The 22,803-nt window shown below is 47.8% G+C and overlaps 1 protein-coding gene across 1 annotated transcript in view; it reads left to right on the forward strand.

The window, feature by feature from the left end:
- Nucleotides 1-22,803, forward strand: part of ATP9A (ATPase phospholipid transporting 9A (putative)) — a 121,745-nt gene that overhangs the window by 34,525 nt on the left and 64,417 nt on the right. Inside the window, exons 4-9 of the mRNA XM_031433609.2 lie at nucleotides 3,797-3,905; nucleotides 15,177-15,235; nucleotides 16,512-16,563; nucleotides 18,430-18,524; nucleotides 21,601-21,681; nucleotides 22,447-22,522. Coding sequence (XP_031289469.2) covers nucleotides 3,797-3,905; nucleotides 15,177-15,235; nucleotides 16,512-16,563; nucleotides 18,430-18,524; nucleotides 21,601-21,681; nucleotides 22,447-22,522 — 472 coding nt within the window. The remainder of the gene's footprint in view (nucleotides 1-3,796; nucleotides 3,906-15,176; nucleotides 15,236-16,511; nucleotides 16,564-18,429; nucleotides 18,525-21,600; nucleotides 21,682-22,446; nucleotides 22,523-22,803) is intronic.

Raw genomic sequence — 22,803 nt, forward strand, 5'->3', positions numbered from 1 at the left:
TGAGCAAAGGAGAGTAAGAAACGTCACTGAGATGGTGCCAGGGTGTGAAGAGGACCTGGAGTCGCACGGAGACGGAGACTCGTCTTTTTCTGAGGACTGGACCTTGGAATATCAGAAAGGGCTTTGGTGGGGAAGTGGGGTGTATATATAAGGATATCCACTGCGTCGTGGTTTAGGGCACTAAAGCTCTGGAAGCAAACAAATGCCTGTGGATAGTTACCTGACACTAGTCTAGCAAAACCATGGGATGCTGCCCGGGAATTAGAAACCGTGAAATCGTGCCAGTGACGTTGACACGGAGACGATGTGAATCAGGATCCTTTTTTACATGAAAAGAACGTGGACCTGTGCTCCCATTGTTATGACCCTCTCCCCCCACAGCAGATATTTCTGCATGTAAATGTGTATGTAAATACATAGAGGTCTGAAAGCTTCTTCCAGACCTAACCAAAGCTAGTGGTTATCTGTGGAGCTTGGAGTTGCCTTTGATTGTTTTAAATGTTTTTGATCTTAATGTACAGAGACCTCTGTCTTAAGTCATCTCCGTGTCTTTCTGGAAGCTGGAGGGTCATAGGAAACTACGTAGATTAGGTGTGCGTTCAGGATGTTTGAAACCAGTTGGAACAGAGTTGCTCCCTCCCACAGGGGAGGCCATATTGGGTCTTGGGGCTGGTCACCGAGTATCAAAGTGTTGAGTGACTTGATGGCAGGTGCTGTGCCCTTTTCCGTTCCTGGTATGGATTCTGTACCTCAGCACCGATGATGCTGAATCCAGGGTCTGCAGAAGCCCCCCAGGAAACGCAGTGGGGTGCAGCGTGGGGGCCGAGGTGACCTGGAGGGCTCCCACCCTTCTGAAGAGGTCCTGGCCCTAGTTCTAGCCTGTGTCTCCTTGCTGAAGGGTTTCTCCTTGGGTTTCCAGGAGAAACTTTCCAGGAAGCCTGATTTTTGGTGCAAGCGGCTGAATCGCCTGGCTTCCCGGTGACTGGCTATGGAGTGAAGAGGGCCGGTGTCCAGCAGCCTCCGGCATTCCTGAGGTTTCCACCTGCCTCCTGGCCCCTTTTACAGCCAGAGTCTCCGGTGATTGTTCAGAGATGGGAGAAGATGCTTGTTTTGTACAAGTTCTATTTCTCTTTCCAAGAGCTGCAGAGAGGGGAGTTTGAGGTCAAAGGCAAATCAGACAGCCTTTGTTTCCAGGCGACTGAGGCTGATTGCCCCTAAACCCCCTAGATTTTTACGTAGAGAATCAGTTTCCAGGTTTTGGCTAAGATACACTTTGAAATGTCTCTTGACCACCCTGGAAGTCCTCTCATTTCAAACCCAGCCACAAACGCAGTGGTTCAGAATGAGGGCTGTGGGGCCAGATGGTTGAGGTGCTGCCTGGGCTGCAGTTTGAGCCGCTGTGTGATTGGAACAAGCTCTTCTGAGCCTCTGTCTTCTCGCCTGAAAGTAGGGGCGATCATACCTACTGCCTTGGCTTGTCGGGAGGTTCAGTGAGGTGCAGCAAGTAAAATGCTTCAAATAGCTCCTGGCATATAGGAGATTCTCAGGAAACGTTCTCCTTTTAATTTTACAATTCCGGTACTAGTGACCTTGTTCATTGTCTGGATTATGCTTTAGCCTGTAACTTTTTCCTTGGTACCAATGTATTAGAGGGAGAAATTCCTTAGGAGACAGCTGAAATAATCCATAACATTATGTGAAGACCAAATAACAAATCTAGGTTATTTTTTTTGTTATTAAGATACAATCGACATGCTATAAAATGCACAGATACTATGTTTCCAACTCAGTGTGTGTTGGCATGTGTCATCGCCCATGTAAACACCACCTCAATCAAGACATAGGACATTTCCATCACCCCAGAAAGTTCCCTTTACCCCTGTCCAGTCAGCCCCCTCCCCAACCAGAGGTAACTGCTTTTCTGATTTCTCTCATAGACTAGTTTTGCTTTAGTATATCTATTTTATTTTAGTAAATCTATTTTTGATGTACAACTTTACAGAAGAGCCTTAGCACCTTCAGAATTGCATGTCTGTTCACCACCACCACCGGTGATTTGCTTCTAGGCTCAGACAACGCCCCACCCCCATTCAGGCTGCTTTCTCAGTATCCGTGGCTCTTAAGGACCTCCGAAGCCGAAGCCAGACAGTTGGGATTTATTTATGGACTACATTTGCATCTCTTTGTAAAGCAATTTCTAGCTTAAGAGGTGGCAAATCCTCTGGGATTAATGAGAACTTTTTTTGGGGGGGGTTGTGCATAGATAGGGTGATGTAGGAGGTGGTATTTGCAGCAGGGAGGTTGGCGGCTCCTGTCTTTGTGATGAGCACACACTTCCCATTGACATCAGTGGAATTCAGCCAGGCCCATGCAGAGAGAAACAGAAACTGGAACATTTGAAAAAACAAACAACAAAAACCTGGGTTCTGGCCCAGAACAAAACAGCAGCGTGGGGGATGGGCGGGGGTTCTGGAAACCTGGTCTGTGCTTGTCCAGAACGGGCTTTCTCTCACCTCCGTATGTGGTCTGGTTATGCTTTTATTCTGAAAGGTACCAGTTTTGCTTTGGCTGCAGTGTGTACTTTACATCTGATTGGAAACAGGAGTAATCCTTTGATTGTGAAGATGCGTGAGCCTCTGGAGGAGTTTCACAAAGCAGCACATCTCTGGCTAGATTTACATAAGAGATTTAAAACCTTTGAATTGGAGCTAATATATTTCATGGGGTAAACAGTGTGAAAATGAAATCCTCAGAGAATGCACTGCTGCTAACCAGTTGTGCTCTGCATTTTAAAAATGACTTTCAAAGGAGGGATGACAAGGGTATTTTGTAAGAAAAACGGATGACTGTTCTTGCCTTTATTGAGACAAGAGGAAAAACCTAGATGGAAATCGATTCTTGCGACGGGGTGACTCACATACGGGCCCCTGCCAGGTTTTGTGAGTTGGGGTATCTGACTTGAGAAGGTCGGGCTCTTTAAAATTTTTTATTATTATTAGGCACTTATGCAATTAATACATTAATTTTCTTTGTAGAAGTTTAAAACATTACAGGTAAGACTGAAGTCCCCACCCCATCCAAGTCCCCAGCCTTCCAGAGGAATCTAACCAATAGTTAAGGACACTGGAAAATCTTTAACAGTGCGTGGAATCTCTGTTGATGTTTATTTGAACAATGTTATATTGTTATGTTCCGAAGGGTTGATTTCCCTACTGGCAGGTCAATACAAACAGGGATCTGTCTCCTTTTGTGTCCTGGTGGTCCATCTTATTGGCTCCACTCACCCAAGTTTCTCCAGATGCAGAACATTGTGGCAGTTACGAGCAAAGACCTTGGAGGTAAATGTCCTGCATCATCACTTACGAGCTTTATGTCCTTGGGCAAGAAATCACGCAGCCTCTGTGTGCCTCAGTTTCTTCACTGTAGCCTGGCAAGCTCGGTGATGAGCTGCACTAAGGAAGGTAAACCACTTCGAATGGCACCAGGCACGTGAGATACGAACATTGGAGGTCACCTTGCCCTTGCCTGTGGACAGACGGTTCTGGTGTTACTGTTTTTCACTTTTAGGAACCCGGTGGCAGTGGTGAATGGGAACATCCCTGTACACGCATGTCAGCGAGGGTTTCTCCAGGGTGTGAGATTCAGAGAGCTGGCCTTGCTGGGGCTTATGCATTTGGAATAATTAGCAGGTCCTGCCCTGTTACCCTCCCTAGGGGCCTCTGGCCTTTTCCGTGCCTGGCTCCAGGAGGGGAAGGTGGGTTTCAGCAGGGCTCACCCTGTCTCCCTCTGTCTGCAGGGCTTCGTGCTGGCCGTCACCATCATCCGGGAGGCGGTGGAGGAGATCCGATGCTACATTCGGGACAAGGAAGTCAACTCCCAGGTCTACAGCCGGCTCACAGCAAGAGGTCAGCCTCCCGGCTCCGCTGGGGCTGCCTCCTGCTGCCCTGCCCCAGGGGTGGGGCACTGGGTTGCGACTCAATCACAGGCCTGCTGACAGTCAGGGAGCAGAGTTCAAGGCTTGGGGCTGGTGGGTGTGCTGATGCCACGTGGTGGGACACTTGGTTGCCAGCATCAGGGAGGCCAACGTGTGCCCTGGGCCTGGGGGGACTCCGGCTGCCTCCCTGGTCTGCCACTGCCCTCTTAGAGCCAGTGCTGTCCGTTGACTTGTGCCTCGTCAACCTGGAATTTAGTTCTGTGCACTTGGTATCCTCTGCTGCTCACCCCTTTTGCCGGGCTGGCTGAGGTGGGATGGAGAGCATGTGGAGGCTGCGGTCTGTCCTACATGAGTTTCCAGGGGAGCACAGCTTTGATTAAAAGATACTCTTCCAACATGACAGAAATAATGTTACGACTTTGCAGTGTTAGTTTTTAAGGAGGCACAGATTTACGTGATAAATACTGCATCTGTGAAGGTTTCTTTGAAGGCATTTTATAAATCCTCGAAATTGAAGAGTGGAGAGTTAACCGTCTGACCCAAAGAGAAATGACAGGGTAACCTTTAATTTTTGAAATTAAAAAAAAAAATGCCTTCAAATACACCATCGAAAATGCACAAAACAACCTAGTCAGTGTCGACTTCTGTTTCCAACTACAAATTCTGCAGTAGATACATTTCCTGTGAGGTTGTGTTCAGAAATGAAAGAATGTGACCTGAAGTTCCCTAAGATTACAGATCCCGTTCAGGGATTAATAACGTTTTGGGAAGGGTTGAGGGGAATAAAAGCTGTGCCTTACCTTCAGGAAACTGAGAATTCTGAAAGAGATAGCGAGATAGCTGCCTGTGGGAGCTTGCGCCCAGCCCGAGTGTGAGCTGCTGTATGGTAAGCGTGTTAGTCTTCTGATGAAGCTGTCCGCCTGCGGTTCCAGGGGTTTCAGGAGAATTTTCCTACTAGGAAAAATATTGGGAAAATATATTTAAGGCTCCAGAATTAAAAAAAAAAATTTCCTGGAGGGCATGGAAATATTTTGTTTTAGTGCATTTAAACAGATTTTCGTAGCCGGTGGTCTTAAAAGTTGCAAGTCCTTGGGAGAAGGAGGGGATTTAGAGTTGGTACGGTAGTGCTTTGTTATTGCTAAACTACTGTATTTAGGATGTTTTGCCACTAAAGAAAGAAAACCCAGCATAATCTTTGCAGAGGCAGGTGGCTTGGGCTTTTTACGTGGGTAATCAGAGGACCCGTCTGGAGGGTGTTTTTTTTTTTGTGGTTCGTGTATATTAAATCCTCCCTTAATAACATATTCTGACTATAACGTTTAAGATGCTTGGCAACCAACAAAAGCCCCATCAGAGAGGATGCGGAGGGTCTATTTAGAGCTCAGGAGGAGGGGTCCTGGGATTCCATTCATTCATCTATCCGGCTCCAAACCTTCTTTGGTTCTTTTCATATTGCAATTGCTTTTCCTGTGAATGATTTTTCTGCCCTCCCCTGCAGACCCCCTTCTCAGCCCCTGCTTTAACTTCCCCCAGGTCTTGAAAAGAGCCTGAAGAGAATTGGCAGATGGCTCTAGCATTAGAAACTTTGTCTTCCTTTGTTGGTCTCCTTTTGTGGCCCGTGGTTTCCATTGTCATGCCAATCCACCCGTAGGGGAACACTGGGCAGAGTTCTGAATATTAACCCAGACCCTGGCTCTGCCATTTGTTTTGAAAGCCCCCCCAAAAAGCGCTGAAGAAACTGTCGACTTGGAAAGTGATGGAGGGGAGGTTAGTTACTTGATCCCCTTTGGGGGGAAGGGCCAGACTCAGAAGCCCAAACGGGAAAATTTCAGAGAGAGGAAGAGAAAGAAGCCCATTGTAACCTTGATGTTCAGATACCTCATAATATTTTCTTGGGTGAGGCTTTTCACCGGGATCTGCATTTAGTGAGTTCAGAGGCAAAAAGGGAACGAGGTACGTATGTGCACATCCGCACGGGGCTGTTTTCTCTCTTCATCACGTGGCATCGTAAAATGCACTCTTCAGCACTTTTCAGAGTTCAAGGAAGTTGGGAAATCAAAGCATCAAGTCCTTGACCAGGAGAGAGTATAGGCTGTGGTGTTTACCTGCCTGCTGCATCGTTTCCTGATTAATAATAGCAGTACTTGTGCCGACACACTTAAAATGCTGGGGGCAGGTAATCATTTCTAAGTAGCAAAAAGGTTGCAGAAATCATGTGGGAAACTCTCACTTGCCCTTCACCCAGATTCATCGATCGCTGAACGCTTGGCTGCGTTTGCTTTTTAGTGTTCGCCCCCTCTCTGAGCCGTTGGAGAATTAAGTTGCAGACATCATTCCCTTTTAACCCCTAAATATTTCAGTGTTTAATTCCTAGGAGGACATTTCTTTCAGGTATCAGAGAATAATTTTCAAAACCAGGAAATTTATCAGTACACTACTGTTAATCTCACCTGTACTCTGTACTCAAAATTTGCCATTTGTTCATAAAATGGTTTTTAGTGGCTTTTTTTCCCCCCTCATCCAGGAACCAGTACGGGTTTGCCAGCTGTATTTAGTTGTCTTTTCTCCTTAACCTCCTTTACCCTGGCAGAGCGCCCGGGACTTCTTTGTTATGACATTGACATTTCTGAAAAGGACAAGGCCAGATACTTTGTACTTATCCCTCAATTTGTGTTTGTCTGGTGTCTCAAAATTAGATTCATGACATAGCAGGAATACAGTTTCAAGGATGCCAGTGGCACAGTTTCGGGGATGTTGCCAAAATTTTAGAGGCATGATGTTAATCAAATTGAACAAATTTTGAACTTTGAGGAAAAAAATGGATTTTAAACAGCTGAACTAAAAATCCTGAAATAAGGAATGCACCAATGGGAGGAAAAATGGATGCTGTTTTTATGCTATATATATATATATTTTTTTTTTTAAATTGCTGCTTCCAACATTTTAGGTCATCTTATTTTATTCAAGGTGCATCTAAAACAACATTCCAGTGGATTAATTTTTAATGTAATTTTCATAGCTAATAAGAAGTATTTGAATAATAAAATCAGCCTCCGTTTAGAAATGACCTTTTATTCAGTCTTCAAGGGTATTTGAGCTGCCATCCTTCCCCAAGTCTGTGATAGGATTCTGTATTACAGAGATCAACATGAGGGGCTAGGGCTTCAGGGAATTAATGGTCCAGTGAGGTATCCAGGCAGGTAAATGGAGGATTAAAAAATGTAACTAGTAATTGTATTTTAGTGGTAAGAGTGTTGTGGCCCTTATCAGGAATGTCCCCTTTCTCGACGACTGGGTTCCTGGGTTGAGCACAGTGTCTGGCAGTTGAAGGAAGTAGTGGTTCTGAGTTGGTGCCTGGACTCAGGATCCCTGCTTCCACCTCCTCCCTGCTGTGTGGGCGGGTCCCTTAGCTTGTCAGGAAATTTGGGATAATAATAGCGCCTGCTTTGGAGAGTTGCTGTATATCTCTTGCATGAGAAGAATTTAGCACTCTGCTGGGACTTGCTTGGTCTTTGCCCAAGAAAGGCAGTGCTGATGGTATTATAGCAGGGGTTCACTGAATGTTGGTGGGTGAATAAATGGAGGTATGAGCCAGAGGTTATGGGAGGCCATCAGAGAGGAGCTGATGACATCTTCCCGGAAGAGATGACCTGCACCCTTAGTCTTACAGGATGGAGGAAAGCAGGACTGGCTATACGATTTGAGGTGCCTAATTCAAAATGAGCATGCGTGGGCCCCTGTTCAGAAGTTACTCAGAATTCCAAGATGGTGACAGCAGGGCATGGAACCAAGTATGGGCCCCTCTGAGCGCAGGGCCCCGTGCCAGTACCCAGATCACATGCCCATGAAGTGGCCCTGGTAAAGGGTTCTCCGAAGGTCACAGGTTTGATGGCTAGGATTACGGAGACGGAACCCCAACTTCTGGCTCCATCTTGTTTTTCCCAGTTTGGCCTTGATCCTGAGCCTCTCTTTCCTGGAAAAACAGAAGAAGAGTCCGTGTAGGCCAGTGAGGACCTGAGACTCTGGGGGAGTTCTTTCTGTGATCCAGGAACCTGTAACCAAGGCATGCTGCAGAGAGAGGATGACATTGGAACTGTCCAAAAAATGCTGTCCAAATTGGGAAGCAGGAGGGGAAAAAAAATGAAGAAAGATTTACCTACCATAAGCCAGCGAGGTGCTGGACGAGGTCTGCTCTGTAATTTTTTAAACAGCCTTGTGGAAGTCGCTTTTACACATAGGGAGCTGAGGCTTAGAGAGGGGAAGTGTCAGGTCTGGGATGATGTAGCCAGTTAAGGGGTGGAGCTGTGATGGGAACCCCAGCTTGTCTGTCTGTGAAACCAAGTCTGGGTGCCAGTCTGTGCCGGGAGCTGAGTTTCACATGTGTAAGTGGAGTATCTCAGTGATTTGCCACTCTGTTCAGCCTTAACACATATGCTTTCCAGAAGGACTTTTAGATTAAAGTCCCTTAAAAACACATTTCTGAACCCAAAGAAATCAGTCCAACCTCATTCTAAGGTGGACAAGCTGTTGATGGATGTTTTAGGATGAGTAAAAGCACCCTGTCTCCTCCCGCTTGAAATCTACATTTAAATATCACAGGAGACTTAAGAGAGGGTCTTAGACCTTTATCAGTTTTGCAAATTTAATCGTAGGGCTGTCTTTCCAAATTAATAGCATTCAGTGGCCCTGGAAACCCCAAAGCCAAAGAAGAGAGGATGTTGAAGTAGTAGCAGACCCAGCTGAACTTTGTTTTGTTACTTGAAAGATTTGGGCTGGGTCAGAAAAGAATAATTAGCAAACGAATTATTTCTCTTTACACATGTCTTCCCCAAACCTAAACTTTAATTCTGGGGGTGGGATGGGGGGGTGGTGTCTGCCTAGAGTATCCCAGGTGGTGAGGGCAATTGGATTTGCATTTTCACAAGATGAATTCCATGGGTCTTCATACCAGGAATGTTTTCCAGGACTAACTTGTGATGAGGGGCTAAATGAATCAAGCGGATAATTAGCCTTGAAAGAAAGTGCAAACAGAAGCATAATTAACACAATCGCTGATGCTTCTTTCCTGCTGGGGACATCTGGGCGCATGGTGAACCATAAGCCATAAGCCGAAGGTCTATGTAAAACGGAGAGAATCCCTCCTGTCTTCAGCTTTTCAGTACATCTGTCGTGTAAAAAAACACAGCTTTCCCGGTGGTTCCTCCACTGTGCTCTGTTAAACCTTTCCCAGTTACAGAATAACCTCCAGGGTCTCACTTCCATTGGAGAGTGACATCTTTTTTTCCAGTTTAATTCAAAATCCACTTTGCACCACTGTTTAGGATTGCAATGAATGTGACTGAATTTTGAGGTCTAAGGACATGCACATGTTTTTTTTAGGGAGTTGTATTCCATTGGCGTTCACCAGGAGCCGGTAAGATAGTGCAGGGAACGTGTGTTCAGTAATGGGGAGTCGATTAGCTAATAGTTAATTAGCTAAACTCAAACTCTGTGTTCTTAAACATCAGTACCGTTTATGTTTTCAAAGTATGAACTCTGTTCAGACGTGAGGTAACACTAAAAAGAGCTTTATGCTTTTTTTTTAGAGAATTATAGTGACGATTTTTCCCATTTTTCAGTTTTATTAGGTAGAATTGTTACAGTTTGACTGCACGTATACAGTATGTTGCATGTAAATACATATACACAATGTATTGCTCATATTAAACAAATCTACATGTATGCACTGTTCATTGTTTCTAAGAACGTTTAGAGCTTTAGCTTGTCAAACTTAACATAGTTATCAAAGGAATAAAGCCAACCATAAAATAAGAATTAATTAAAAAACACACACATCCCGCTATAATCAGTAACATTATTTATAGTTGCCAAGATACGGAAGCATCCTAACTGCATATCTATAGATGGATGGATAAAGAGGATGCAGCATGTGTCTATATGTATATATGTATAAAATGGAATACAACTCACTTATAAGAAAGAAGGATATTTTGCCATTTGCAGCCCTTCATTCACTTTTTTTTTTCACTTCAAAAACCAGAATTTTATAACTGGCATAAGCATTTCCATTGCACAGCGATGGTCTTTTTGATATTCCTGCAGCCACAGGACTGCTGAGGCCCTTACTGAGGACCACAAATACAGCTCAGCAAGCAAAGAATTCCCCTTCCCAAGGTTCCCTCATTAAGATTCAGGGCATTCGCTTTTACAAGTCTTATTTAAAACAGATCTTGCCAAAGGTTTTCTCATACATTCTCTGACAGATGCAAAATTGTTATTTCAGACCCATAAGGTTCTTTTTATTTTTTCAAAGTACTCAGTTTCACTTTATTACAGATCACTGGTGAACTGATCTACTGTTTAATTATTTAAAAAAAAAAACCTTGAAAAAAATCTCACATGCAAATTGCACTGTTATCTTTCCCAAAAGGTGTTTTCCCCCTGCCGAGGGTGTTGGTCCACTTCATCATTATTGGGCACCAGGAGCAGGGGAGGACCATTTATATGTTTATTTTAAAAGCCTCTGTTGGGTATAAGCTTGTTATATTTAAACTTCAGCCTTTCTCAAGTTCCCGCTATTTTAAACAAAAGCCCCAGGAAGTGGCTTGTGGAATTTATAATAATACTTTCCCATCCTTTGCCTGTTTGCAAATCACAGTCTTTTCTTAGGCTTTGGGGAATGCGGCCGACCCAATTAGAACACGAAAACTTCAGTTTTCAACCTATGAACTCTGCCGGGTCTGCAGAGGCGTTTTCGTGTCAAGCCCAGGAAATGTACACATGCTGTAGAATTTACAACTCATCACTGTCACAGTCAGATTAGAGTGCGAGTTAAAGAGTTGTACATTAACCAGGGTTAGTGCACGGTGGTTGCTGTTAGAGGTCTACAAAGGCAATCAGCGTCCTGCTCGCACAATGAAAAAGAGAAGTGTAGCTGGGGGTATGGGGGGGTCAAAAAATTGGCCCACATGTATTAGTGCCCCGGAGTTAAAAAAATTTTTTTGGACTGTTCTGCAGTTTGACTGAATTGTCATTTGCTTGTTTCAACTCAAGGGAAACATCTGGTTTCTCTCTGCGGTGTAGACAAACTGCCCTTATTCTGAAGCTGTCATCCATGAAAAGCATGATTTGGGCTCAATAGGTTTGCTTATGAAAGGCTTGGGGTCCATCTCTGCGGAAATAAACAGCTCTAGTAATTGGAAGTTTGTTCCCCATTACAAACCCTGGCTCAGAGGTGACTCGGGTGACCTGGGGAAATGTGAACAGGCCGCATGTATTTTATGGGAGGCACTTTGTGATGGAGGGTGTGGCCAGCGGAGAGTCTTCCCGTCACTTGTGTAAAAATCTCTTCCTCAGCTTCTGCAGAGTTCCTGCGAAGATATTTAAGAATCCCAGAGGCTGGAGGTTGGAGAGTGGGTGTGAGAGGGTCCAAAAGAGAAAAGAGGTCTGGAGTGGGGGGGGTGAGGAGTGGTTTTTCATTTCTCGGATTCCTCTGTTGGGAAGCTGGGGAGCAGAGTGCGGGTGTATCTTGTTCCTTTTTTTTTTGCAAAAACATTGGTAGAAAACTCAGGACAGTGGTGCATATAAGGTTAGAGATTGTATGTTTTGAGCCATTTCCACAGTTTTAAGAGTTTTCTAGGTTCTTCGAGTTAATCCCAGCTGCTGAATGCTGGGCGCCGCACTTCTGGCTTGGGTCCCCTTTCTCTCCCTCTTCCTCCCGCTCTGGCTGGGCCTCCCCTCCCAGCCTGCAGCCTCCTTAGAGGGGGATGTTTTATTCAGGTGTCACCAGCCAAAAAGCCCCAGGGAGTGTTGGAATATAAATGCCGGCATCTGCCTTCCCATCTCTTTCCTTCCTGTTGCTTTTTCTCCTTTCATTCTTCTGGTTTTATTTTGTCTAGAAGGGGGAGAGTCCAAGGGTCTCCCTTTGTGGAAACTGCAAAGCCGAGGCTCATCCCCACCAAATGCTAAAATGCTAATGAAGGGGTGGTGGCCGAGGAGCCCTGTGACCTGGTGGCCGTGTGGCTCCCGCTGCCTCCTCCCCGGATGGAGCCGGAGGCCTGTGGCTGACGGTCAGTTACAGTAGGAGGGCTCGGCCGGCTGGGGTCAGTCAGAAACTGCTCTGCAAACACAGCGGATTAAAGGGGTTTTTGTTGAGGTAGAGCAGATGGACGGAGAGGCAGAGTTCAAATTCACCGATCGTAAATCAGGACTCTGTTGTAGAGGGGAGAAATCTGGGCCTGGTCACTTAAAAGTTGGAGCTAATTTAATTTATTTTTTTCTTAATGGAAGAGCACCTCGTGCTTATTATAAAAAATCACTGTGAAGAAGTTAGAAAGTATAGATGCCAAAGAAAGGGGTTAGCCCCCTCCATCCCCAGGAAGAATCACCATCAACCCTTTTAAGTATAACCCTCCTGATTTTGTCCTCCGGCCCAGGAACAGACACACATGTATCCACATGTAGTTACTATTTAGTAAGAATTATAATGGTGCTCTTTTTTTGAGTTAGATGTTAAGAGACAACTTGTAAGTAGGTCTTGAAGATCAGCACACAGGCTCAGTGATGGTTTGGGGTCAGGCCACCAGCATACACTTTAGTCATAAAATCAAAGACAATGTGTAAATTTATGTTTGGGAAAGTTGGGGTGAGCTCAGGTGGTGGAGAAGTTCATTGGCCCTGGGGCCGTGCTGGATTTACGATCCTCCTTGGAGGAAGGCGGATAAACTCCCCAGAAGGGGCAGTGTGTCTGCGTGGAGTCTTCCTGTCGCCCCCTAGTGGGGACAAGAAGAAAAAGAATTCCAGGCAGGAAAAGAATTCCGCGTGTGGAACCTTCTGTGCATTCACCCATTTCTAACGATCTGACTGTTAGAATTAGCGGATGTTCTCCGTTCCCTCTGTAAATATATCGACATAACAAATGCTTATAAGGCTAGTAGGTCTCTCTGGAGCACTTCTGGAGTCAGGTTGTTGGGTTGAATTTGTGTTTTATGAAAACGAGGCCCCATCAGATGCTCACTTTGTAGGTGGTGATGCTATAACAGGGAGGGTCTAGCCGTCCTAGAGCAGCTGAGGGTGGGTCCAGCTCAGCTCCGTCTGCTGTGTGTTTCTACAAGTCCTCATGTTCCAGGGCTACCCTTTTAGCGTCAGGTCTGCTCATGTTGTCGTTATGGTAACATTTGGTTAAGTACAGAAATTAGTTAAAAATCAAACCCCGTAGAACTTACTAGAAAGAGTTGTTTCAACTGAAATCGTTGGGACGCTTTGGAACATCTCTATGGTGGTGAGTTACTAAAAAGACCCATGGCACTAAATTATGCGAAAAGTGTAAAATTGGGTGGAAAATTGTAGAAATCTAGACTTGTGGACATAGATTATTTCACTAGTGTCTTTAAGTTCTGTTTAAAACTAAAGAAACGAGCACTAGTTCCTAGTCGGTGGATGGTGGGTATTTGTTGAGTGAATGAGTCCACGGCGCGGGGCAGCAGGTGCATGATACACGGGTCCCCCTTGCTCTGGGGTGTATACTGAGGACTGAGAGTCATTATTTTTTCTTTTCTCTCTCTCGGCTGAATGTTAAATGGGCTTATTACCAAAAACATGAAGATTTCTGTGTTGCTCCCTCGTGTGGGAATTTGACCCATCACCAGAATAAAGCCCCACCTCCTCTACAGACCTGTTCACAGGGCGCTGGACCACCCGGCCCCACTAGCCCTTCATCTCTTTCTGTTCATGTGATGCTTCCGGTCTTGCTAAAGGAGCTCCAGCCTGCGGCCCCACACAGGCACATACTGTCCCTGTGCACCGCTTTCTGCTGTCTCATGCCTTCCTTTCCTCTGATGCTGGTAACCAGCATCCCTAATCTGGTTAATACTGACCTCAGCTCTCCTGTGAAGCCTTTGTTGGTACCTCCCCACACCCCGTCCTACTCATTCATTATTTGTTTATTGCCTGCTTCCCTCCACTAGAGTGAGGCCGAGGTGTCCCCGCCCTCGGAAGACCTGGCCCGCAGCAGGCCTTCAGTTAACGGTGCTTGACTATTGAGTGGATAAGCACGCGCCCTCTGTGTGCTGGGCCCTGTTCCCCGTCCTCCTTCAGAGGCGGAGGTCTCTTTCCTTTCTGGTCCCTTCCCACACGAGACCCACTCCCACCCGTCCACACCCTGCTTTGCACCAACAGCATCTGTCTGGCTGCCTTTCTCACCAGCTCGTGGGTTTGCAGACCACCACTGGCGGGCCAAATAGAGCCCTCCACTTTTCTTTTTCTGATATGGCCTGGGAGCCAAGAGCAGTTTTTACGTTTTAAAGTATGAAAGCGCGGAAGACCATCGGCCTTTGGGGAGAACAGTTGTTGGGAAAGTTGAGGTTGTCTGCTGGCCTGTCTGCTGTCCTGCTCGTTACAGGACAGCCTTGTCACCTCCTGTGGGAGACTGTGAGCTTTTTTTTAGGGCAAGGGGACTGTCTTTGATTTTTGAATTCCCAGAATGTGGCCCTTCAGTAGGTGTTTTTCAAGTTGAACTGAGTTCTCTTCTTTCGTCCCAGCCTCCAGAGTCAGATGAGGGTGTGACTCTTGGTGCCGGCTTGCTCTGCCTGTGAGACTAGGGCAGGATGGGGGCGTCTCTGAGCCGACTTTCCTTGTCTGAAAACGAGGGATAAAGCGTCTTCTGACGGCTGTTGAGAGGACACATAAAGCCGTCAGGATGTCAGGATCTGTGCAGTGCTTAGCTCGGACTTAGTGCTTAGTGTTGGCTGCTCCCGTTTCCCCAGGTGCACATCCAGCCAAAGCTGTGTGGTCTGACCGTAATCACATGAGCCGTGCTGTACGGCAGTTGCAAATTAACAGAAAGTAAGTCATGCTGGGTTAGCATCTTTCTTTTGGGCGGTGGTGAGAATTTAAGTGTTGACCTTCCGTCCGCGGATCTGACTTTGCATTTTTTACCTCATTTCTCTGTGTGTGTGTGTGTTGGAGGCTGAATGAATCTTTAATATCCTAAGTTAGAATAGCTTCGAAGGCACCATTGAGACAGAAGATCTGACATGCGGGATGTGTGTCACGCAGTGCTGTACAGGGTGGGATTTGGAGTGGTCTCTGCAGTAGATGAACCTTTTCTCAGGGAGACAGGAGATGCTGTGTGTTGGGCTGGAGGGGGAGCACGTGCTTCTGGGAGAGATTCTCTCTCTCGAGAGGCGAGTGCAGAGTTGCGATGGATTCAGACGTGTTGTACCCTGGGCCTGTTTCCTTGCAGGGACGGTGAAGGTGAAGAGTTCCAGCATCCAAGTTGGAGACCTTATCATTGTTGAAAAGGTGAGTGGTGGCGCACCCAGCGTGTGACCGTGGCTGTGCGGGCGGGTGCACGTGGGACGTCACCGCCATCACTTCACGAATCCCAACGTGTGACTTGTGTGTCTGGTAAATAACTGAACGTGTGCTCTCTGGGATTCTACCCAATAGTCTTGCCTGGGGAGAAACATCTCCTCCCCATGAGACACACACACACGGCAGGTTTTCAAGGTCTCTGTGTGCTGGTGAACCAGAAATCCTGCTTCCAAACGCACATTTTGATTTCCTGTTTGATGTTTATTGTTTTGAAGTCTTTTTTTTTTTTTAACGTATCAAAGTTTTTCCTAGCAGTCTGCTGCCTGCATGAGCATGTAAAAATATTCGTCATCTACCTTTTGAACAATTTTAGCCTGTACTTTTTGGCTTAACCATTGTGCTTTTCTGTCATTTTATGAAGAGTAGGGGTTAAGTGTAACGCGAGAACAGTGAAAAGGCTAAAAATGCATTTTAAAAATAGCATTCTTGGTATGTTTGTTGCTTCAACAAACACTGATCTCTCGTTTTAATGTGTACATTTGGAAGATACTAGATTTGGGGGGTGGCCCTGTCGAGTCTTGGAATAGTATTTGATTCGAAGAGAATTGCATCGTAGCTTGTTTCTGCAGGAAATGAACTGTGCTCTTTTAAAAGGATTAAATCCGAGACCTCACAGTCGATCAGAGGTAGAGTGAAGTTCTGGGCGGCAGCTCTGAAGAACCACCCGGGCCTCTTTATGTTATTACACACTTTAATGTTCACAGTGAAACGAGGGCTGCTGCTGGCGTCCCTCTTTTTTTAGAGAACAGCTTCTGTTGCCTCCTGCTCCTTGACTTCCTTGTTAAAACCCCACTCGAAGCCAACCATCAACCCGGAAAATTGGTAGAAGCAGAAAGCTTGAGCCGAGCGTAAGGATGTCTTTAGTTTCAGCAGGCAGCCTGGAGGAGAGCTGGCTAGGGGAGCAGGCTTTCGGCCCCCGGGTCCTCTGGTTGGAATTTCAGGACGTAATGGTTGGATTCGCCAGAAGACTAGAAACTCTCTTACAGAGATAAGATTTCAGTAGGGGATTAGTAATGTAACAGCAGCGTGCAAGATTTTTCAGATTCAAAACAAAACAAATCCCCAGATCTGTCTTTGATAGAGGCAGAAACTTAAAAGGGGCTCTTGGTTTGGGCTGCCCCCCTCCCACCGAGGGGGCCGGGGGGCAGGGGCGGAAACCTTGCACACCCGTCTTCACAGTTACACTTTTCTGTTCCCAACACAGAACCAGCGGGTCCCTGCAGACATGATCTTCCTGAGGACATCAGAAAAAAACGGTAAACATCTGGGATCAATTTCAGAAATAACCATTAACCTTTCAGTGGTAATTTGGCAAAATAATCATTTGAAAATGTAACAGAAGTTAGGTGATCATTTTGGAGCCACGGAGGCAAATTAAAAATGTTTCTCTTAATAGAGAGCTGTCATTAAAAAAAAAGAAGGTTTTTGGTGAACGCAGGGCAGGTTGGTAGATTGTGATCAGGACAGAGATAGTCGGCCCCAAGCTGAGTCGCAGCTGGGAAAGTCACACACAGGGGCCACGGTTCTCCCTCTGGGCCGCATTAAGCTCAGCCTCAGGAGTTGGCGGGATGAGGAAGTGAGTCTAACAAGAGGAAACAGAGAGAAATGAGCTCTCTTCTGAGGAAATACTGGGAGATGTGTCAGGAGATGGGGCAGTGCAGACGCTGGGGAGAGGGGCTGGTGGCCTGTCCCTCCTTGGCTTGTGAGTGGTGGGGCTGGTGGGGCCGTAGTCGCCTCTGCTCGTCAGTGTATTTACTGATGCAGCCCGTTTGTCCGAGCGAACCTCTCAAGTCTCTTCCAAGACCCTCCTCATTGCAGTTACAGCTGTCCCTTGGTGTCCGAGGGGGATTGGTTCCAGGACCCCCCACCCGACAGATCCCAGAATCCACGGGAGCTCAAGTCCCTTATGTGAAGTGTTGCAGGACAGCCTGCCCTCCGCACCCTGCCCACGGGTCCTGCGTCCGCAGGTTTGGAGGCCGAGTATGTTTCCCGGTGTGCCTGCCCCACCGCCTGTCCACCCCATCAGTTGACTCAGATCTCCTTTCTTTTTATTTCACTTTTAAATTTCAGCTGTTCTGAGGAGACAGGCTGTTTCACTCTTGCCTGTTAGGCACAAGTTAGGCGCAATTGGAGGCCTTTGAGCCTCGGGAAAAACTCGCATTCATATTCCTCTGAGGTTGCAGCAGCCTGTTTCACCATGAATTGAATAAAAAGTGCAGATGACATTTTATACTAATAATACATTAAGTAATCCGGAGGCGGGGTGGAAGGCAGCTTAATTAAAGCAGTCTTCTTTTAAATACTGTAGCTTTGTTTGCAGATCGGTTCTTGTGTCCTAGTCCATGAAAATGATGTGGTATGGGTTAGGGTCCCAGGAGTGTTCTTTCCTGCTTTAAAAAAAAAAAATTAGGAGAGATCTTCCTGAAAGTTCTCAGAAGTCTTAATTGCAGTGTCAGAGAATTCAGTAGATTCTCTGCTGAAACATGGAGCTAATTGCTCAGACTTGTACATCAGACTGAAATACGCACGCGTGGAACACGCGAGCCGGTCATCACCGCAGACGGTCTGTGGTCCCTGTGGTCCTTTCTGCGTTCTGAGCAGTTCGCACGAATCAGCTCTTTAGCCCTCGCTGTGCGAGGTTTGGCGCCATAGTGTCTTCATTTGTGCTCTCGGGGAAACTGAGGCTCAGAGAGTGTAAGTCACTGCCTTGGGGCAGGTGGGTAGCGAGCGGTGGAGCATGAACTTGATCCCAGGAGGTCTGGTTCCTGAGAAGGGGCTTGTAACGCCTGTCCCGAATAGGCTGAAATGGTTACCCCGTGCCAGCCACCGTGCTGGGAGGGCAGTCATCCCACTGAATCCATTACAGCAAGCTTGTGAGTTTGGGGACAGGACACACGGTCAAGAAGTCAGCCGGACCTCCCCCTGTGAGTGGGCGGTGGAGTGAGGATTTGACCCCAGAGCTTCCAGAGGAACTGGGACATCGGGTATTTGTTTGTCCCTTTCTGTCGTTGGCTGTGTACTGGCCATTTTCACAAGGACCGGAGCGGGAGCTGCTCAGCGCCACCACGGGAGGGATTCATGAATTGCAGGGGAGTAGACCACACCTGCCTTCCCCCCGACAGGGTCTTGCTTCTTGCGGACGGATCAGCTGGACGGGGAGACGGACTGGAAGCTTCGGCTCCCCGTGGCCTGCACGCAGAGGCTTCCCACCGCCGCCGTGAGTAGCTTTCCCCGCAGAAGCACCAGCTGGCACCTGTGTCCTCGCAGGGCTCTCCAACTCAGACCCCTCAGGGGCCAGACATGGGACATCAGGTGTGAGGGGGGTTCTGGAGAGCCTTGAGCACTTCCTGGTTCCAAGGAGAGTGGCCTTGTGGACGCAGACCCGGCCTGTGGGGATGGGGCTCTTCGGAGGGAGGCTCAGACTCCTTGGTGAGGTGCCTGGTGTAAAATAAACACACAGCCCAGAGCACCTCATTCCTCTGCTCGGAATCGCCACGGGCATGTCAGCTTACTGAGAATCCATCCTGCGGTCCTGGTGCTTCTGCTCAGGCCCTGACCTCGGCTTCTGCCCTCTCCCCTCTGCCCGCTGGCTGCAGCCACCCTGGCCTCTCCGTCAGGGGTGCTTCTGCCCCCTGACATTTGCCCTTGCTCTTCTCCACCAGGAACGACCATACGCACATCTCCTGGGTTTTGTGTGCGAGTCCCCTCGTCAGACACGCATTTCCTGCCTACCCTCTCCTTGCACCGCTCCCCCTTCCACTCACTTCAAGGCAGTATCTTCGAAAGCAAGGTTCTGTCCTGTGTGTTCACTTCTGTGTGCCCAGTGCCTGGAACAGCGTGTAGAGCAGTGTGTGGAACAGCACACAGGTCCTGTCTAAGGGGGCAGTCACTGTAGTTGGAACCAACCGGCCCTCAGAGCTCCCCAGGGCCCCCCACTTGCCCACCAGCCCCATGTCACTCATGCCATAATCTCTAGAGTGATGTAGGGAGGGAGCCAAAGAGTAAGTTTAATTGCAAGCCACGTGGGTTGGACGTGGCCTCTGGACTAGTTACAGAATCACGAAATGTAATTTAAACGCCCAGAGACTGACATGTCCTGTAGTGGTCTGAACGGACCAAGCAGAACACGGAAGCTCTTCCTGGGCTTGTGGCCACGCTGATTAATGCTGCTCCTGACCACATCCTGTGAGGAGAAAGTTCTGTGTCTCAGTGGAGTTAATGGAGCCATACACGTGCCCACGGGACTAATGATTCCTCCTGGCCAGTCGGAAGTGAAGTAGCACCAGCGTTATTACTATTTTTTAGACCAGGAAATCTGGTGAGTTTCTAACTGTGGTCAGGAGGTCGCTGCAGGCACCATCGTGCCCCTGAGATGGGGCTAATTCAGCAAGGGGGTTCTGGTTTTATCTGGGTGACATGTTCCACTTCCTGGTAAGATTCCTCCAAAGAAAGGACTCTGATCCCCAGCATGGTTGGAGGCACTCTCTTCAGGAGACAGCCTGGAAGAGTCTAGAATTGTGAGGCGCTGCTGTTCCTGCAGCGTGGAGCTCCTTTCTTGGTGTGCCCTCTGGAGGCATCACCCAGCTTCATAAACGTTCACCTGCTCCAGGCTTGGGCTGGGGTCCAGAGACAGATAAGGTGCCACCATCTGTGCCACCAGGGAATTCTCAGCCTTAGGGGCAGAAGGGGTGTGATTGGGGAGCAGCGTTTTGACAAAGTCATAGATGAAAAGAATGGTGTGGAAGGCTTCACCTGAGTCATACGTGAATATGTTCTTATTTATTTATTTATTTTTAAAAACTCACATTGTTTAGCGAGCTCTGCAGGAAAAAGTGAAACGTGCTGCTCGCAGCCTCTGCCCCAGAGCTTACCTTCTCCCGTGGGGCATCGTGTGAAGTCGGTGGTGACTTTCCGCGTCGTTTTTAGCACACTTCCTTACAAACGTACAACTGCACACTTGGTGGTGGAGTGTGGTTTCTGCAGCTTTTTCTTTTCACTTTGTGTCCCTGGGCCTTTTGTCAGTACGTAGAAGCCACGCTGCACACACATCTGCCTGCGGGGCTTCCTGGGTGGTTTGCAGGGAGCGCAGGGCCTGCTGAGAGCGCGGCCGGTGGCCCCTGCTCCACTCCATACCCGTGTTGCTAAGCAGCATCGTGGCCTGAATTTGGCCACTTGATTAGGTTTTCCCCAGTCTTTTTTTATGGGGGCGGAAGACACACAAAATTTACCGTCTGCATTTTTAAGCAGACAGTTCGGTGGCGTGAAGGACTTTCACGTTGTTGCACACCCACCACCACCATCTCCACGGCTCCTCATCACAGAAGACAAAACTCTGTACCTGCTAAGCACCACCTCCCTTTCCCCTCTTCCCCCAGCCCCTGCCCACCACCATTCTCCTTCTGTCTCTCCGAATATGACTGCTGTAGGTGCCTCAAGGCCGTGGGACCCTGTGGTGTCTGTCTCTCTGTGACTGGCTTGTTTCACTTAGCACAGTATCTTCACAGTTCCCCCATGCTGTAGCCCGTGTCAGAATTTCCGTCCTTTTTAAGGCCGAGTGATAGTCTGTTGTGTGTACTGACCATCCATCAATGGACACTTGGTTTATTTCCACCCTTTGGATGGTGTAAATAATGCTGCTGTGAACATGGGTGTCCAGATATCTCTTTGAGACCCTGCTTTCGATTCTTCAAGTGGAATCACTGTTTACGTGGTAATCCTGTGTTTAACTTTTTAAGGAGCCATCATGCTGTTTTCCACACCATTTTGTATCCCCACCAACAGTACGCAAGGGTTCCAGTTTCCTCTCCGTCCTCACCAATACTAATTTTTTTGTTTTTTGGACAGTAGCCATCCATCCTCATGGGTGCGAGGTGTTTGTTCTTCACTTTTTCACCCCTCTGCCCTTTCCAAGGCTTTGCACAGAGTAGGTGCCCCATCGCCGTTTGTTGAATGAGCGAGTATTTTAACCGGTAGGAACAACTCTTGTAAAGCAGCCTGCAGGGGACGGGGACCTGCACCCGCAGTGAGCTGTGGAAATGCTGAAATGCTGGGCAAACGCAGGTCAGCGCAGAGTCTTCACTTCAGGGTCCCAGGCTGTCTTGGGATACGGTGGGCAGCGACTGCTAAGCTTACTGACTGGAAGGTTTCCCTCTGTTTTCCCACCTGCCCCCGGGGGTTTTGAGAGCCTGTTTGGAAAATACACTTGCTTTTGAAAAATAGTGGGTGCTTCCTGAAATCCCTTTAATCAGACACCGACTTTGTTTTGCCTCTGAAACGACACTGTTGTCGAATAGGATCTCCTTCAGATTCGCTCGTACGTCTACGCGGAGGAGCCGAACATCGACATTCACAACTTCGTGGGCACTTTCACCCGAGTGAGTGCACCGGGCTTGACCCAGCGCCCGGCTTGGAGCACGTGTCCGCGGGGAAGGCCTGCCGAGGGGTTGCCGGTCGGTCGGGGAATAGCTTTACGCAAGGTGGGGTACAGCTCCCTTAAGAAGGCCCCGCCTTGAAAGCTGTCGTGTGTTTCTTAGTAAAATCGACACGCTGAGATTTTCTTCCGGCCTCTGCGCAGCTTGAATCACCTGACAGCTTCGAGCCAGGTGGTGTTAGAATCAGCGTTCACGCTGGTGTCCAAAAGCGGTTACTCTGTCCGTCTCCTCCACGTGAACCACATCCGCCTTTATTCCTGCGAGTCCTGTCCACCATGGTTATAATTTTTAAGCTGCTTCCCAGCCTTTCAGAATAAAAATTAAATTTGGATTTGAATTGTTCCAGGAATCCGGGACAGTAGACTCATAGAACCCACGTTAGACGGTGTCTGCTCTTGCTCTGTAAGCCCTTAGACTGGCCAGCAAGGGGCTGTTTCTGTTTGGTTTCCTCTGCATTCTGGTTCTCACCTTGTAAAGCATTTCTTCAGTGTTCCTTAAGTCATGAACCAGCGTTTTCAGGTGTTTCCTTGGGGGTGAAAGGTCCACGGATGATGCTTTATAAGCTCAGCCCTTCTCTCCCGGCTGGGCTGGGGGTTTCCAAACGGGGGTCGTCCTCTCTTCCCGTCTTGAGAGGAGCAGACTGGAAACTGCCAGCGGGTTCTCCCCAAACCTCTGTAGTTCAGCGTGTGTCCATTTGGTCTTTTGCAGGAGGACAGTGACCCTCCGATCAGCGAGAGTCTGAGCATCGAGAACGCGCTCTGGGCCGGCACGGTCATCGCGTCAGGTACGGCGCCCTTTGGGAGAATATGTTAGCAATTTGCCAAGGAAAGAAAATCGTTTGTATGATGAGAATAATCATCTGTCAGTTGGGAAAATTAGTTGTCGGTCAAACGGTGTTTTCCACTTGCTCCTGCGCCTCCAGGGAGTTAAGCTGACATCTGATCACCCCTCAGGCCCTTAGAGACCTTGGGCGGACAAGCTGCTCTTGCCTGTGGACTTTGCCACAGCGCCCACTCTGCCAGTAGCCCTTAATTGCCGCTCCAGATTGACGTCCTAATCTGTACC

This window comes from Camelus dromedarius, chromosome 18, assembly GCF_036321535.1.
Source record: "Camelus dromedarius isolate mCamDro1 chromosome 18, mCamDro1.pat, whole genome shotgun sequence".
NCBI classification, from domain to species: Eukaryota; Metazoa; Chordata; class Mammalia; order Artiodactyla; family Camelidae; genus Camelus; species Camelus dromedarius.